This window comes from Dictyostelium purpureum (genome assembly GCF_000190715.1).
Source record: "Dictyostelium purpureum unplaced genomic scaffold DICPUscaffold_84, whole genome shotgun sequence".
Lineage (NCBI taxonomy): Eukaryota > Evosea > Eumycetozoa > Dictyosteliales > Dictyosteliaceae > Dictyostelium > Dictyostelium purpureum.
The window spans coordinates 42,251-59,697 of record NW_003519421.1 but is presented as its reverse complement, the minus strand read 5'-3'; the positions used below and the strand labels follow the sequence as shown (position 1 = coordinate 59,697).

Genomic DNA, 17,447 nt, shown 5'->3' with positions numbered 1-17,447 from the left:
AAATAAATTAATAAATATTCAAATAAAACAACACACATAATAAAAAAAATATAGTACCCCACAACACATTAAAAAATTTTTTTATTTTTTATTATTTAATTTCGTTCAATACTATGAACTTGGATAGTAATAAAAATTCATATTTATTTTTAAAAGTTTGGAAAAATGTTTATATAAGATCTATTATTATTGGGCACTTGAAGGTATGTATTCAAACTATTGTTTTTATTTTATCAAAAAATATTAATATTTAATTTTAATTTTTAGCTATTTAATATTCACTATTACCAAAGAGTTATAAATAACGAAGAAGACGTCAAGTCATTAAAAAAATATAAATATAAAGATTATTTAAGGGCCATTAAAATCAATTTAAAGAATGAACAAAAATCATTAATTGTAGATCTATTAAACAGCTTACCAAGCTCAGTGGATTCAATCGAGTTTGATGGATTAAAGTATTATTATTCAAACTCTGATGAGTATAATGAAAGCGAACATGACACATGTAGCTCATCTAGTGATGAAAGTAGTGAAGATAATAGCAGTAGCGATAATTTAGCACCATATAACCAAAACCACCAACATCATTTTAATCACAATCCAATTCAGCAATACCAACATCATTTATACCATAACCAATCTAAACCTCACCATCACCACCACCACCACCACCATCATCATCATCATCATCATCATGGGAGTAGTATTCATCATTTTCATTATAAAGAGCATGAAAAAATTAATAGTAAATATTATCAAAAATCAACTAGTAATAATAAAGAATTTAAATATATTGTTGATTTAATTAATAATATACCAGATACAGTTGTAAATATCAGAACATCAAACCAGTTTAATTCCCCTATACCAAGCTCGACTAAATTACCAAATAGATGGATAAAAATAGAGCTATCAGACATGTTTAATCAACCTTTAAGCAGAGTGCCAGCAATTACACTTGGTAATAATTTACAGGTGCTTCAATTGGGTAGCCCAACTAGTGGAAGATTTAATCAACCTATTGAACCTGGAGTATTGCCTGCATCTATAACCAAACTGGGTTTATCATATGAATTTAATCAAAAGTTATTACCAAATAGTATTCCTCCAAATGTTACTCATCTTACTTTTGGAAATAGATTCAATCAATCCATTAAAATGGGAGTTCTACCATCGAAAATTAAATATATTTATTTTGGGAACATGTTCAATCAAAATATTAAACCAAGGGTTTTACCGGATTCACTAGAGACATTAGAGTTTTCAGCATTTGGAGAATTTAAAAGAAAACTAAAAGAGGGTAGTCTTCCGCCCAATGTAAAAACTTTGATGTTTGGTGTATACTTTCATCAAAATATCGAAGATGAAAACACTGGTCATTCCATTTTACCGCCATCCCTAACTAGACTCATATTTTATAACCACGAATTTCAAGAGGAAATACCACCTTATGCTTATCACTTATTTAGACTAATACCATCACAACTTCCGATAATTAAAGCTGGAGTTTTGCCAACCACTCTAAAACATCTACAGGTTGGATCTCAACAAATTATTGAACCAAATTCTCTTCCTAGAAGCCTTACATCAATTAAAGGTTGCAAATTAGAATACCTCGCAGAATTACCAACAAGTGTTATTTCATTCCATTTCCATTATATATTCAATAAAAAATTAGAAAATGCTCTATTCATCATTCCCAAGCACATCAAGAGATTGATATTTGGTCATGACTATAATCAAACATTAAATGAATCATTCCATTCATTAGTAAACCTCGAGTATTTAGAATTTGGTTCTATTTATAATAAATCTATTGATGTGGGAATTCTTCCTTCTCATTTAAAGACATTAGTGTTTGGTAATAGATTTAATCAATTCATTAAAGAAGGCTCTTTACCAGAATCATTGGTTTCAATTATACTGGGAACCGAATTTCAAAAACCTTTAGTAAACCAATCAGGTCATACTTTACTACCAAAACATCTAAAAGCTATCAAACTATCGGGTAACTATAATAGAACATTTACTCCAACAACATTTCCACCATCGATTACTTTATTAGAGTTACCCGAAGGCTACAACAAAGCAATTTCAATTGATTGGCTTCCACACAATATCGAAAAACTTATAATAAGAGGTTCACCAACATTACATTTACCACTCCCACCAACACTCAACACTATTTTTTTAAATTTAAAAAATGAAAAATTTATATTTTTAAATTTTAATATTATACCACAAATTTCAAATTTATTAAATGTTATCGATGTTTTTATAAATAATAATAATAATAATGACGATGATGATAGTAATATGGAAAATAAAAGCGATATAAAATTTAATAACTATAATAATTATAAACCAAGTTGTTCAAATATCAATATAAACAATTGTTATAACACCTCTTTTTTAAAAAAAGCTAATAACGAATAACCATTAAAAAAAAGCTATAATAAAATTAAATTGATTTTCTCCTATACTAATCTTTTTTTTTTTTTTTTTTTCGTTATTAATAACATGTCTCTTCATCTTTTAAAAAATTTTTATTTTTATTTTTATTTTTATTTTTTTTTTATTATTTATTTTTTTTTTTTTTTTTTTTTTAGAAGTTAATATCCTTTGAAAAACATTTTTTATAAAAGATAAAACAAATAACCCACACACACACAAAAAATTTTAATTTATTTTTTTAATTTTTTCTATTTTTTTTTTTAAAAATTTTTTAATTAATACTAATATGAAATAATAATTAAATTTCATATTATTAAAGAAATATCATATGGATGATATTAATATCAGTTGTAAAAGCAATAATACAAATTTTAATATAAATAGTAGTAATAATAATAATAGTAATAATAGTAATAATAGTTTTAATAATATAAATTTAAGAAATTCATATTTATTTTATAAAATTTGGAAAAATGTTTATATAAAATCCATTATTGTTTTTCATATGAAGTTATTCAGTTTTCATTATTCACAATTTTTAATAAAGAATGAAGATGAAGTCAAAAAGTTCAATATATATCCATATAAAAGTTATATTAGGTCACTAAAATTACATTTTAATAATAGTGAACAGAGACCAATACTTTTGGAAATTTTAAGAAATATGCCAGAGTTTGTAGAAGAGGTCGAATTTGATGCATTTCGATATTTGTTTGATAACAATTGCAACGATGATGAAAACTCATCAATGCAGGATCAAATACTGTCCCAAATATTAGAGGTTTTAAGTTGTTTGCCTCCATCGATCAAGGTTATACGAGCAAGTAGTATTTTCAACTCTCCTTTGCCACTAAATTGTTTACCGAGGAATTTAGAGGCATTTATAATGAGTAGTAGCTTTAACTTACCACTATACAGAATACCGGCAATAACTCAGAGCAATACTATTACAACTTTAATATTGGGTAATATGAAATGCGGGAAATTCAACCAAACTCTACCACCTCACTCACTTCCTCTGTCTTTAACCACCCTTGATGTTGGATATGAATTTAATCAAGATTTGCTGCCAAATAGCCTACCGATGAATTTACTGCACCTTTCATTTGGAAATAGATACAATAAAGAACTTGGAGTTGGAGTATTACCAAGAAAGTTAAAGACCATTCATTTTGGTGATTGTTTTAATAAACCGTTAAAGATTGGGGTGTTGCCCATATCGATGGAACAAGTAGTGTTTTCTCCATTTTGCGAATTCAATCAAGTATTAGAATTGGGGACGTTTCCATCTAGCATCCATACATTAAAGTTTGGTGTATATTTTCAAAAAGCAATCTGTTTTAAAGGGATTTCATTTTTACCATCGAGTTTAAGGTGTCTTGTTTTCAACAACAAAGAAAGCTCATTAACAGAAGTTCGTCATTTTTTTCATTCGTACTATAGTTTTATTTCGACCAATACACCCATAATAAAAAAAGGTTCACTACCCCAACACATAGAGTATTTACAAATAGGCGCAAATCAAACCATCAAAGAACATTCTATACCTTCAAGCGTAACCTCCATAAATGGTTGTAAGTTAGAAGATTTAAAATCAAAATTTATGCCGCCATCTATCCACACATTCACGTTCGATTTTTATTTTAACAATAAATTACTTAATGCATCCTCACACATTCCCAACAACATTACAACACTAATATTTGGTAATGACTACAATCAAGATCTAGATCAGTCCTTTTCACAATTAAAGTCAATAACCTATTTAGAATTTGGATACTCTTTTGATAAAATAATAGAATCTAATGTTTTACCGGTTAGTTTAAAAACTTTAGTATTTGTAAATATTTATTTTGTATAATAAATAATATAATGTAATATGGTTTTATTAATTTGAATTTTCTTATTTATAGGGTCATAGATTTAATCAAATTATCAAATCAGTTCCAGATTCATTAGAAAATATTTTATTTGGATATTCTTTTAACCAAATTATCAAGACGGAGGATTCGTCATTATCGCCAAACTCATTGAAATCAGATAATACAATTTTTTTAACAAAAAATATAAAATCAATTAAATTTGGATATTCATTCACACAATCATTAGCAATAAATGATTTTTTAAAAGATTTTAGCAATTTAAAATTATTAGAGTTTGGAGTTTCTTTCACTGAATCGATATCAACAAAATATTTACCTTCAAATTTACAAGTTTTGGTTGTTAGAGGTTGTCCCGTAATCGAGATACCATTACCTCAAATATTAAATTCAATATATTTCAACAATAGCAACAAAAACAATTGTTTTTTAAATTCAAATTTAAAACAATTACCATATTTAATAAATGTATTAAAAGTTATTGATGATGGTAGTCATTCAAAGTCTGAAAATGATTTCTTTTTAAATAAAATAAACAATTTAAAAATGTAAATTATTTAATAAAAAATAAAATTAAACAAAAAAAAAAAAAAAAAAAAAAAAAAAAAACTTTTATTAATTTATTTGTTTATATATTAATTTATCAGGTTGTATGTTTTTCTGGTTATGTGTTTGAGGACATCTGTTTAAAACCACGATTTAAATGTTTTACCAGCCAGATCTATATTTTTTATTTTCTTTCATATTAACATGTTTTTTTTCTAAAATAATATTAATATTATTTTTAATCGATGTGTTTACATAAACATACACATAACCAACAATTAATAAACAGTTGTGCAAAAAAACTTAAAATTACCACCTTTGCAATTTTTTTTAATTTTAAAAACTTTTTCTTTTTTTTTTCTAATTTTTTTAAATAAAAAATTAAATTTAAAAAAAATATCTTTTTATTTTAATTATAAAAAATAATGGGCAACATTCATAGTGATAATAATAGAAATAGCAATAAAAGTTATAATGTAAATAATAATAATAATAATAATAATAATAATAATAATAATAATAATAATGATGATATTAATAATAATTGTAATAATAATGATGATATTTTAATTGAAAATAAAAATTCAATATTTTTAAATAAAATTTTAAATAATTTGGTCATAAAAAGAGAAATATTTAATAAAGTTAGATTATTTAATAGTCACTCTAGACCATTTATTATTAGTTTTCAAGAGGTATCAGATATCCATTTGTTACTAAACTATAGATACAAAGATTATATTAGAGAAGTTAAAATATTTGATTTTTTTTATGACAATTATCAACACATTCAATATTTAAATGAAATTATTCAGTCTTTAGAAACATTAGAATCCATAGAATTTAATGTCGTCTATTCTACATACTCCTCACAGTTTATCAAGGACCGAATTAAAATGGTCGATGTAAAAAACAATTTAAAGGAAATTAAATTGAATCTTATCAATTATAACGATTTTATAGATTTCAACTATGATATGGTTCAATCTCTAAAACTAAGCACAATAAATCCAAGTCAAATGAAACGTTTATGTAATCTTAGAGAGTTGGAGTTCTATGCAAGCTTTGATGAAGAAATACCAAAGAATTGTTTACCATCGACTCTTCGTACAATTAAATTTGGAGCATTGTTTAACAGGGACTTAAATAAAGACAATTTGCCATGCAACTTGGTCGAGTTAATTTTCTCAAATGATTGTGTATTTCAAAAAAAGTTAGAGGCAGGCTCTCTTCCGGAAACACTTGAGAAATTGGTTTTTGGCAACGCTCAAACATTTTCGTTAAAAGGGGTGTTACCAAGAAATTTAAAATATTTAGTAACTGGCCTATGCAAAAAACTAAATCCAGGCGATTTACCAGAAGGATTGGAGTATTTAGAGCTTGGTAATGGCAGTTTCACTAATGAATCAATACCAAAAGGTGTGCTACCAAAATCATTAAAGGTTTTAAAGATCGATTTAAATTGGGCAAAAGATAGATTAACAAAAGAGCGTATATCACTACCAAATGGCTTAAAGAAATTAAAGTTTTCACCATTTAATAAAAATCCATATGTCATAGAACCAAATGCCGATACTTTTATTCCAGAATCAGTTACATCTCTACAGCTTCCACCAATTATTACTATAAATTCCAAAACCATTCCACCAACAGTAAAAAAAGTTAGCAGATTACATTTTTCAAAAGTTCAATTTTTACCAAATACTGTTGAATATTATAAATTACCATATTATACAAATGCTATATTCACAAAAGAAGGTCCAAATAGCTTCCCACACAATTTGACATCCATTTCATTCGATCACTATTACAACCTCAATCTTACTCCAGGTATTTTCTCAAATAATATAAAGCATTTAAGATTTGGTAAGCTTTTTAATCAACCTATTGAAAAAAATACATTTCCAACTTCATTGGAATCTCTTTTATTTTCAAGTAATTTTAAAAAACCATTGGATCTTTCAAATAATACCAACCTAAAGTATATAAAGTTTGGCAATTCATATGATATTCCTTTTAAAAAATGTCAAGAAAATAATGAAAATGATAATAATAATAATATTACCAGTGATACAACAAAAGAAGATGAAACAAATAAAGAATTAATAACTATCCTTCCAAACTCATTAAAGATACTAGAGGTTGGTATGCAATTTTCTCAAATACTATCAAATGATAGTTTACCAGAGTCTCTTGAACAATTATTATTAGTTGGTCCATCTGCAAAAGTTATAACTCCATTACCCCCAAATTTACATACTATTTATTTAAATACTATAAATATTTCGTCTTTATCAAAATATATCCAACAATTTTCACCATATTCTGATAATAATAATTGTTATTTAATTAAGCCAATAGAAAGAAAACTTTTAAAAAAACTAATAAATAAAAATTAATAAAATAAATTAGATAAATAGATTAAAATAAAAAAAAATAAAAAAAAGTTTTTTGTTGTTATTATATTATTGTAATGTAAAATTAAATACTTATTTTAATTTTTATTTTACAAGTGTTTATTTTATATAATAATAAAATTAAAAAAATATAGATGTTTTTTTTTTAATAATTAAATTTTTTAAAATATTAAGTTTTTTAAAATTTTTGGCAAAAGAACAAAAACTTAAAATAATTTACATAAAAAAATTCAAAATATATAAGTCTTGAAAAAAATATAACTTTAAAAAATACTAAGTAAAATATAATATTTTATATTATAATAATAAGTTTTTTTGTTATAAATATAAAATTTTTTTTTTATTTTATATAATTTTCATAAAATGACATTTCCATTTTATTTAATCAAGAAAATTATTAAGATGTTGTGTAAAGAATATAACAACAATAATAAACTAGAAATGATTGGCAAAATGAAAAAAGAAGATCTAATGAAATATTCTGGCAATTTTTTAAAAAATATTGCCATGGTCAATAAGAGATGTTTTATAATATGTTCAATGTACACCAAGATAATAGTTGATTTTGGTATTTCAAATAGCTATAACGCAAAACTAATTAACTTGATTCAAACAAAAAAAGATATTACAAATTTAGAAGAAGGAAACTTTAAATTATATAAAGTTGAAAATATTAAATATTTAAAATTAAATTTAGAAAATTTCTCGACTCTAAATTATTTTAGAATACAACAATTAATAGAAAAGTATCTATCAACTTTCAAAAATGTAAAGTCCATAACTGTGATGAATAACCATTCATTAGATAGTTACAAGTTCATTGACGAGCTTAATTTTGATAATGTTCATATTGACTTGATTAAAGTAATTAGAAATTCCAATTTTAATCTCCCAAAAAAAATTCAGAGAATAAATAACATGAAGCTCCACTCCAATATTGCCACACCAACTTTATTAAATACAATTAAAAATGTAAAGAAAATAAACAATTTAAAAATAAAAAATTTAAATAATATCAATAATATCAATGACAATAATAATAAAGTTATAAACAATATAAACTACAATATCAATGATAATGATCAGTGTACAATTGATTTTAAATTAGTTTATAAAACACTTTATCCGGAATCAAATAAAAAAGAACAAGTATCTTTATTCAACCCCTTTTACAAGATGGAATCATTTTCGGTAAAAAGTATAGAATTAGAAAATCTATATTATTTATTAATATTATCACCGAATTTAAAACAATTAAAAATTAAAGATAAAGTAACCATATCAAATCAAAGTAATATCACTTTTGAAATGGTGAAAGATTTTTATGCCCAAAACAACCACCTCAATAACAATAACCAAAATCAACTTGTATCTTCAAGTTAAACAATGAATTTTGGTCAATTCATTAAACCATGGTAAATGAATTAATTTCCTTTTAAATAAATTATTGAATTTATTTTAAAATTAAAATTTTTTTTTATTTTTTTTTTATTTTATTTTTATAAAAATTTCGATTTTTTTTTTTAAGTTGTTTTCAAAATTTCATGAATAGCAAGCAACCATATTTTATAAAAAATAATAATAATAATGTTTTATTCACCCACAAATATTTTAATATTAATAATATAAATAATGAATGATGATACTAATATTAATAATAGTATTTTAAATAATAACAACAATAATAAAAATTTATTTTCAAAAATATTTAAAAATAAAGTTTTAAGAAATCTTTTATTGTCGCAAATAAATTCAAACTTTAGAGTCGGTCGTGACTATAACTCAACTATATTATTAAAAGATTTAATAAAATATAATAAATATGAAATAATATTAGATAAATTAAAGTCAAATCATTTAATCGATTTCGATTTTGAAAGTTTAAGCAACTGTAATAATAATTATTATCAATTTGTTAAACCATCACATCTACCAATGATTGAAGAGATTTATAAATTATTATTGGTCAATTATAAAAATAAATTTAAATCATATAATATTTCCGAAATATCAATACAAGAAAATAATCAATTTATTTTTAAAAACTACATAAAATCATTTTTTTGTAATAATAATCATAATAATAATAATAATCAAGATAATAAAGAAAATAACATAATAAAACCGATAGATCAAAAATATAGGTTGTTTAGTTTAATGGACTTATCATTACAGTATAATAATTTTAATACAAACAATATAGATATACCATTGTTAATAATAGAATTAATGAATAATAGCAGTTACATAGATATAGATAATAATATTAATAAAAAATTAAAAAAAGAATTTTTATTAGAATCAATATCAAATATCGAAACAGAAGATCAATTAAAGGAATTAATTTATAATGATAAAGAAATTCCAGTTTATTCAAATAATATTTTAGTAAATTTAATATCAAAAACATTGGTCAAAAAAGATATAGTTAAATTTGTAGAAGATCATTTAAATATAAGTATATCATCAGTAATTAAAAAATACAAGAATGATTTTAACCATCAAATATCAATCGGGAATATACTGGATAAAAGAATTGTTGAAGACTATATATCTATTTTGCTTAGGGATGAGCCGAAAACTGTGTGTCTGTATGATTTTGGACTGCACTACTATTTAAATGATGTGGATCATGCAAAACTATATCTGTTAGAGAAAATAAACAAAGAGCCAATGACAAGTATTATAGGTGGCTCAAATAACTTTAATTATTCAGTTTTAAAGAAATACATGATGGAAAACCCAATAAACTCCATTGAAGATTTGGTCCAAAAATTAGAAACTTATGTTATAGAGCCATCAGTCCAAGAAACTTTGAATCAGAGAAATTATTTTGGTAATAAAAAAGTTCAACAGTTGTATTATTATCTCGATTCCTTTTACATCTATTACTGCCTTAGACAAAAAGAGTTCAAGATTGTCCTAGAAAATATATATGTATCATTCAACGATGATTTGGTGTTCTCTTTTTCAATTTTCAAGTTCTCAATTGAAGCATTGAATCTATGTCTTGCGTATCCCGGGTTCAAAAACTTTAATGGTTTTCGTAAATCAAACTTCTATGATCAAATTGAAACAAATAGGTCTTTAGCAATTAATTTCTTTAATGAAATCTCTAATATCACATACTCATTAACCGATAGCCATTGGTTTAGAATTTTAAAAATAATAATAATCCATCACGAATCTTGGCTAATAGAACTACTATTGGAAACAAATCAAACATTTAAATTCAAATACCATCATTTTATAGATAATGAATTTAGTGAAATCATCCAATTTCATTTCACAGAAGACCCCATCAAAAAGGAAATCGATTTAAAAAAAATTCAAATCTTTTTAAAAAATTTAAATCCTCAAAAAAATTTTAAAAACAAATATCTCTTTTATAATATCGATCAAATAATCAAAACAAAATGCTCAAACATTAAAGAAAAAGAGTATCCAAGACTATTAAACCTTTTAATTCAAAATAGAACTGAAGAAAACTCCGAAGTCATAGAAATATTAACAAATCAACTATTTTTTAATAGCCAATACATAAAAATTGATAAACTAATCAATCTTTACAATACAATAGATCAAAAACACCTATCAAATTTTTATAAAAATAATGTTCATTCATATTATCATAATAAATCAAATATTTTAATAGATCATTTTTTAATATCAATAATAAATAAAGATATTAATTTAATATTTGATATAGTTTCAACATTAAATAATAATAATAATAATAATAATAATAATAATAATAATATCTATGATTTAATATCAGTTATAAATAATAGTAATAATATAAATTATATTTTCAATATTTTAAATCATTTTAAAGAACATTTAAAACTTTTTAGTGCCGAGTATCTTTTAGAGAAAATTATTTCTAAAATTGACATCAAAAGTTATGAACATCAACTGATATTAGAATTAATACCTATCAAAAATATAAATTTAAAAATCAATACAGACAACTATCAAGTCAAATTTAATAACAATAATAATAATGATAATAATGTTGATAATAGTAAATATTGTGAAGTACTTTCATTTTATCCAAAAGAAATCGATTTATCACTAAGCCTAAGAAAAGGTTATTATCCAGCTTCATTAGAGTTTATTCAAAATGTAATAAAGATCCCGAACTATTCAAAAATAATGTCAAATTTAAATACTTTAAATTCACCTTCAGAATCATTAATATTCAGCCTACTAGATAATAATATTTCAATTTATTGGTTTGAAAAGTTTTATAATCCATTAATCAAAAGATTCTTAAACGGCGGTGTAGGTCACAATTATAAATTTATCAAAGATTTATCAGCTTGCAGATTTGACATTTTCGAATTCCTATGGAACAACCATTTAGAATCAACAAATGAAAAACAAAGAGTTATACTAGACATCTTTGAATCTTTAGGTACCTATCAAACTTTGGCAGAATATGTTTTGAAAGAAAAGAAAAAGTTCATTTTGAATACACAATTAAAACACAAGATATCCGTTTCAAAACTTCACAAGGCTTCACTAATCGATGGAAATCCCTCAATCAATCATCTTGTTAGATCTCTTTTCAAAGATACATGCTATTCAAATCAAATGAGCATCGACTTCAGCATTATTAAAGAATTAATTAAAGTAAACAATTACTCTTGTAGATATGATGTCATAGAATATTTATATAATTCAAATTTAATTCCAAATTTTAAAGATATAATTGGTGAAAGTAATTTAAACAAACTTTTAATTAAAGAGTTTAAAAATGAAAAGATAGAAGAAAATGATTACATTCGATATTTAGTTTATCAAAAACAAAATGACATAATAACAGTAACAAAATCAATGTTTATTTTAATTCACACAATAATTAAAAACCAATCATAATTTAATAAAAAAATCACCACAAATAAAATTAAAATTTTTATTTATTATGATTATTTTTTATTTATCTTTTGTATTATTTATCCCCTATTGCCAATCAAATAATTACTTTAGTTAAATTATAACAAAAAAATATCACATCCCCCAAAAATAGCCTGAAGGTTATATCAAAAACACAACCTAAAAAAAAAAAAATAAAAAAAAAAAAAAATAAAAATTTAGATATTTTTTTCTTTTTCTTTCAAATAAATTTAAACAAGATACAGAGACTTTCTGTAAAACACTTAACATCAACGGAGTTTTATTTGGGTATTTTTATTATTTTTAATTTTTTAGTTAATATAAAGAAATTTTTTTTTTTTTTTTTTTTTATTAATATATATAAATATAAATCAAATAAAAAATGAAATTACTTTTTTCTTTATTATTATTAACTTTTATTACTTTAATTAAAGCTAGTGATGTTTCTGTTTTTAGAACATTTACAGTATCTCAATGTCCAAACCCATATAAACCAGAGTTCACTCTCGATTTATGCCAATCAAACTGTGGTTCAACTGGTGGTTATTTATTAATTACATTCGACTTAGTAAAAAATAAATATGTTGCTACTCTTTACCAAGATAACCATTGTGAAGAAAAAGTATCAAGTACTGAATTCATATGTTCAGATGATACCACAATTGATGGTAAATTAACAACTTGCTCCAATGAATTCAATGCCTTAAACTTCAAAGATTTTACTGTTTCAGGCACCAACTGTCCAACTAATGGTGTTAATCTCCAACTTGGTAAATGTGAATCATCATGTGATGGAAAATACTCTACAGTATCTAAATCAAATGCTGGTACCAATCAATATCAACTTGGTTTATTCGATGATGATAAATGCAGTACAGGAAATGTATATCCATTCTTCTGTGGAAGTAGTAATAATTTAAATACAGTTACCACCTATGGTGTTGTATGTCAAAATGCTACAGCTACCAACCCATCAGCCTCATCTGAAGAATCAAATGGTGATAGTTCAAGCTCTGGTTCATTCATTGGCTACTCAATGATCTTATTATTATCCTTAGTATTATTAAATTTATTAAATTAAGAAAAAAGATAAAATAAAATAAAAAAATAAATAAAAATTTTATTTTTTAAAAAACTAAAAAAATAAGGCACATATTATAAATTTATTTTATATCTACTAATTGGTTATTTATAATATTGAATCTGTTTTTACCAATTATTATTTCTTTTATTGAGTGCGAAAGTAGTGGTAAGTCTAAATTGCTGAGATTATAATTATTATTTAAAAATTCTAGAGTATCTATTGTTGAAAATGGTATGTACCCAACACTATAAATGTTTAATGGATTGTTAAAATATTTACCGAAACATAACCACTTTACAGATGATGGAATTGAGCCCTCTTGTAGTTTATGAGTGAACCTGTGGCCTACTTTTAGATAAGTAACGCTGATGGGAATAACACGAGGATGTAATAATTGATCAAACTCTTCATCAAATGAGAGTGATGTTACACTTGGAGGAATCGCACCAATATTTAAAGCTTTTTCAAAGCGATTATTAAATGTCAATGAAGTGACTGAATATGGGATTTGATAGGGTTTAATGTTTTTCCTAAAGGCTGCGCCAATTGTAAGAGTTTCTACTGACAAAGGAATTATTCCTTCGATGATTTTTTGATTAATATTAATTGCCAATGACTTTACTGATGGAGGAATTATTGAAATGATTTCCTTTTTTTCTATGGGGTTATTTGGTTTGGTATTGTTATTACCTGTAAGATTTGAATATAATTTTGATAAACTAGACCAATAGCTATTATAGGTGGGTGGTGGAGCTGGAAAGGAGTCTTCTGAATATTTATTTTTGTATAGAGTAAATGATGTTTCAAGAGAAAGTAAATCTTTATTTCCTAAGGATAAGTTGGTTACTGACGATGGTATACTGCCAAATGTAATACATGATAAACCAAAACAATTTAAAGCTGTTACAGAAGATGGAATAAACTGATCTACTGGAGGGGCTTTAAAATATTCGCCCAAAGTTAACTCGGTTACACTTGATGGAATAGAATCTGAAACCCACACTGGTTCACCTTCGGTTGGGATAAAGTAATCTAGAAATAACTCTCTAACAGAATTTGGAATAACATTATAGGAGATAGGTTTAGTGATCAAACCACTTAGCTTGAGTGTAGTCACAGAGTTTGGAATAACACCTTCAACAAGCGGCTGTTTGTATATGGAGAGAAATAAAGTTTTGACAGAATTTGGTATAACCCCGACTTTTAATGGTTTTGAATACCCTGAATAAGAAAGATAATTGCCCATATTCAATGTACGTACACTTGGTGGTATAATACCGGGCTCTAATAAATGGCTAAAATAACTACCAAATTCTAGATAAGTAACACTCTTTGGAATTATACCAACACTATCCAATGGCTGATTAAAATAACAGCCCAAAACTAACGAAGTGACTTGGTCTGGAATAACTCCTTTTAAAATCCTCTTGTTATACGATTGGCCAAATTTAATTGATTTTAGACTTCTTGGTAACACATTGTATTTGAGTGGTTGGTTAAAGCCATATCCAAATAAAACTGAATCAACACTTTCGGGAATAATATATGGAGGTAAAGGATCCTCACCATAATATTCTAATATTTGAAGATATTCTAAAAACCTTTCTCTATATATTTCTTCAATTGAGTAAAATCTCCCTACTTTATGTTTTCTAAATATTCCAATATGTCTAATGATCTCTTTTCTTAATATTAAATTCCTCCATATTTTAAAAAATAATTTTTCAGTTATCTCTATTTCATCATGTTTATTTTCCATTTAAGTGCATTATTATTCTTTATTATTCTTTATTATTTATTTGTTAAAAAAAAATTTAAAAATTAAAAATAAATTTAAAAATTTTTTAATTTTTTGATGAGTCACAGTGGTAAAAAATAAATAAATTTAAAATTATTTAAATAAAAACATAATAATATAATATAATATAATTACATTATATAATAATAATAACAGTATAATAATAGTAATTAAAATAGAAATTATAATAAAAAAAAAAAAATATTAATTATAAAAAATAATAATAGAATCTCTTTTGTAAAAGAAATTTACTTTTAATTAAAAAAATAGGAAATAACGATATTTAAAAAAAAAAAAAAAAAAAAAAAAAAAAAAAAAACCAATTTTATGAATTTTTTAAAATTTTTTTATTTTTTTATGAAATTTCAAGGGTTAACTTCATATGAAGTTTTTAATATATATTAAATACATAAATGTATTATAATAGTTGTATCATTTCAAACCAAAATAATAGTAATAATATAGATCCTTCAAACACCTCATCAACAATTCCAAACTATACCCTTTTTTTAAAAATATTTCATAATAAAATTATAAAGAATGAAATTATTCACCATTTAAAATTATTTAATAATCATTATTATCAAAGAACCTATAACATACAGCTAAATAACCAAAATAATAGCGATTACAACCAAAAAAATTTAATAATAGAAAATATCACTGATTATAATAATTACAAATTTAAAAATTATTTAAAATCAATAAAATTAATTTTAAATGAAGATAATAAAGATATTATATTACCACTCATTAAGGAAATAAATAATAACATAGATAGCCTAGAGTTGGTAGATGATTTTATAAATCAAAATTATTTTAAATCAGCGTTACCAAAAGACTTTTTATCGTCCAATATAAAGCATCTAAAACTAAAAATATCAAATTTAATAATTGATAATATAATTTTTCCACCAACACTAGAATCACTATATCTTTCAAATACATTTAACCAGTCATTAACAATAAACAATAATAATTGTAATATTAATAATTTTAGTAATAATATATCAATATTCCCTAGTTATGGTTTAAAGGTATTGGTTTTTGGGTCAAACTTTAATATGCCAATAGAGCCAAACGTATTACCAAACTCTTTAACTAAGCTCGATCTTGGTCAAAGGTATAATCATCCTCTTCAAATTAACTCCATCCCCAGAAGCGTCACCCATTTAGAGTTATCATATTTTTATAATCATCAAATTGGAGTAGGAGTTTTACCATCAAAACTAAAGTCTCTGTATATAAAAGGTTTATTCAATCAAACTATTGAACCTAAGGTTTTGCCGAATAGTCTTACTGCACTTGTATTTGGACAGTTTTGTAAATTTAATAAGCCGATAGTATCAGATACTCTTCCAGAAAATCTCCAAGTATTAGTATTTCGTGGTGACTTTGATCAATTAATTTCGAATCAGATTTTACCAGTTCAATTGAAACAGTTGTATCTTAGCCAAAAGTTTAAACAAGATTTTAATAGTAGTGTTAGTAATAGTAATTTAGATAGTAATAGTAGCAGCGGCCATAATTTCAAATTACCAGATTCAATTACAACATTAAATCTATCGTGTAGAATCAGATCATTAGAAGAGAATATACTGCCTTTATCTTTAAAACACCTTACATTATCGGATAATATATCAATTCAGAATAAGGATGTATTTTTGGGTTGTGATCATTTAGAAAAAGTATCGGGTTGCAGTTTACATCATATCCAATTTCTACCGCCATTCATTCAAAAAATTAAATTTGGTGATTGTTTCGATGAAGAAATACCAACTGATACTTTTTCTCGCTTTACAAATTTAAAATCTATCAACTTTGGGTTAGTCTATAACCAACCAATAGCCGACAATGTACTTCCATCAACACTAAAAGAACTTAAAATAAAAGGTTTATTTAATCAACAACTACCACCTTACATAAATCACATAGAAAGTTTGGAGCTGGGTGAATCATTTAATAATTTTAATAATTTAATTCAATTTAATAATTTAAAATATTTAAATATATGTATAAATAATAATAATATAATATCACTACCATCATCAATTACAATACTAAATATAAACTATAGTTACAATAGCTATAATAATAATAGCGATAATAACCATAACCAATTTAGAATTAACGACAGCTTCTTACCAAGTAACATCAAAGTCATAAATATAATAGGTAATCCAATAGTTGAACTGCCACTACCGCCAACTTTAGAAACGATATATATTCAAAACGATAACATCAGTATATTAAAAAACTATGATTTATTTTATCAAATATACGACATTATTAGAGTTATAGACTGTAATAATAAAACAAAAATAAAACATAAATAAATATTTAAAATTACCAAAAACCCTTATATA

The 17,447-nt window shown here is 24.1% G+C and overlaps 1 protein-coding gene across 1 annotated transcript; it reads left to right on the top strand.

Annotated features, from left to right (window-relative positions):
• The first annotated feature begins 132 nt into the window (after positions 1-132).
• Positions 133-17,432, top strand: DICPUDRAFT_54559 (uncharacterized protein). The gene is made up of 6 exons (XM_003286919.1): positions 133-203; positions 268-1,341; positions 1,708-1,966; positions 3,600-3,688; positions 16,038-16,404; positions 16,912-17,432. Exons 2-6 carry the CDS (start codon positions 922-924, stop codon positions 17,415-17,417), a joined length of 1,641 nt encoding a protein of 546 aa, XP_003286967.1. The 5' UTR covers positions 133-203; positions 268-921; the 3' UTR covers positions 17,418-17,432.
• The last annotated feature ends 15 nt before the right edge of the window (positions 17,433-17,447 follow it).

Coding starts and splice junctions, on each gene's coding strand:
- DICPUDRAFT_54559 (XM_003286919.1), top strand. CDS start 922: ATGTTTAATCAACCTTTAAGCAGAGTGCCAGCAATTACACTTGGTAAT. Junction 1,967..3,599: donor ACCTTTAGTAAACCAATCAG/GTCATACTTTAC, acceptor TTGGAGTTGGAG/TATTACCAAGAAAGTTAAAG. Junction 16,405..16,911: donor ACTTGTATTTGGACAGTTTT/GTAAATTTAATA, acceptor ACTTTGGGTTAG/TCTATAACCAACCAATAGCC.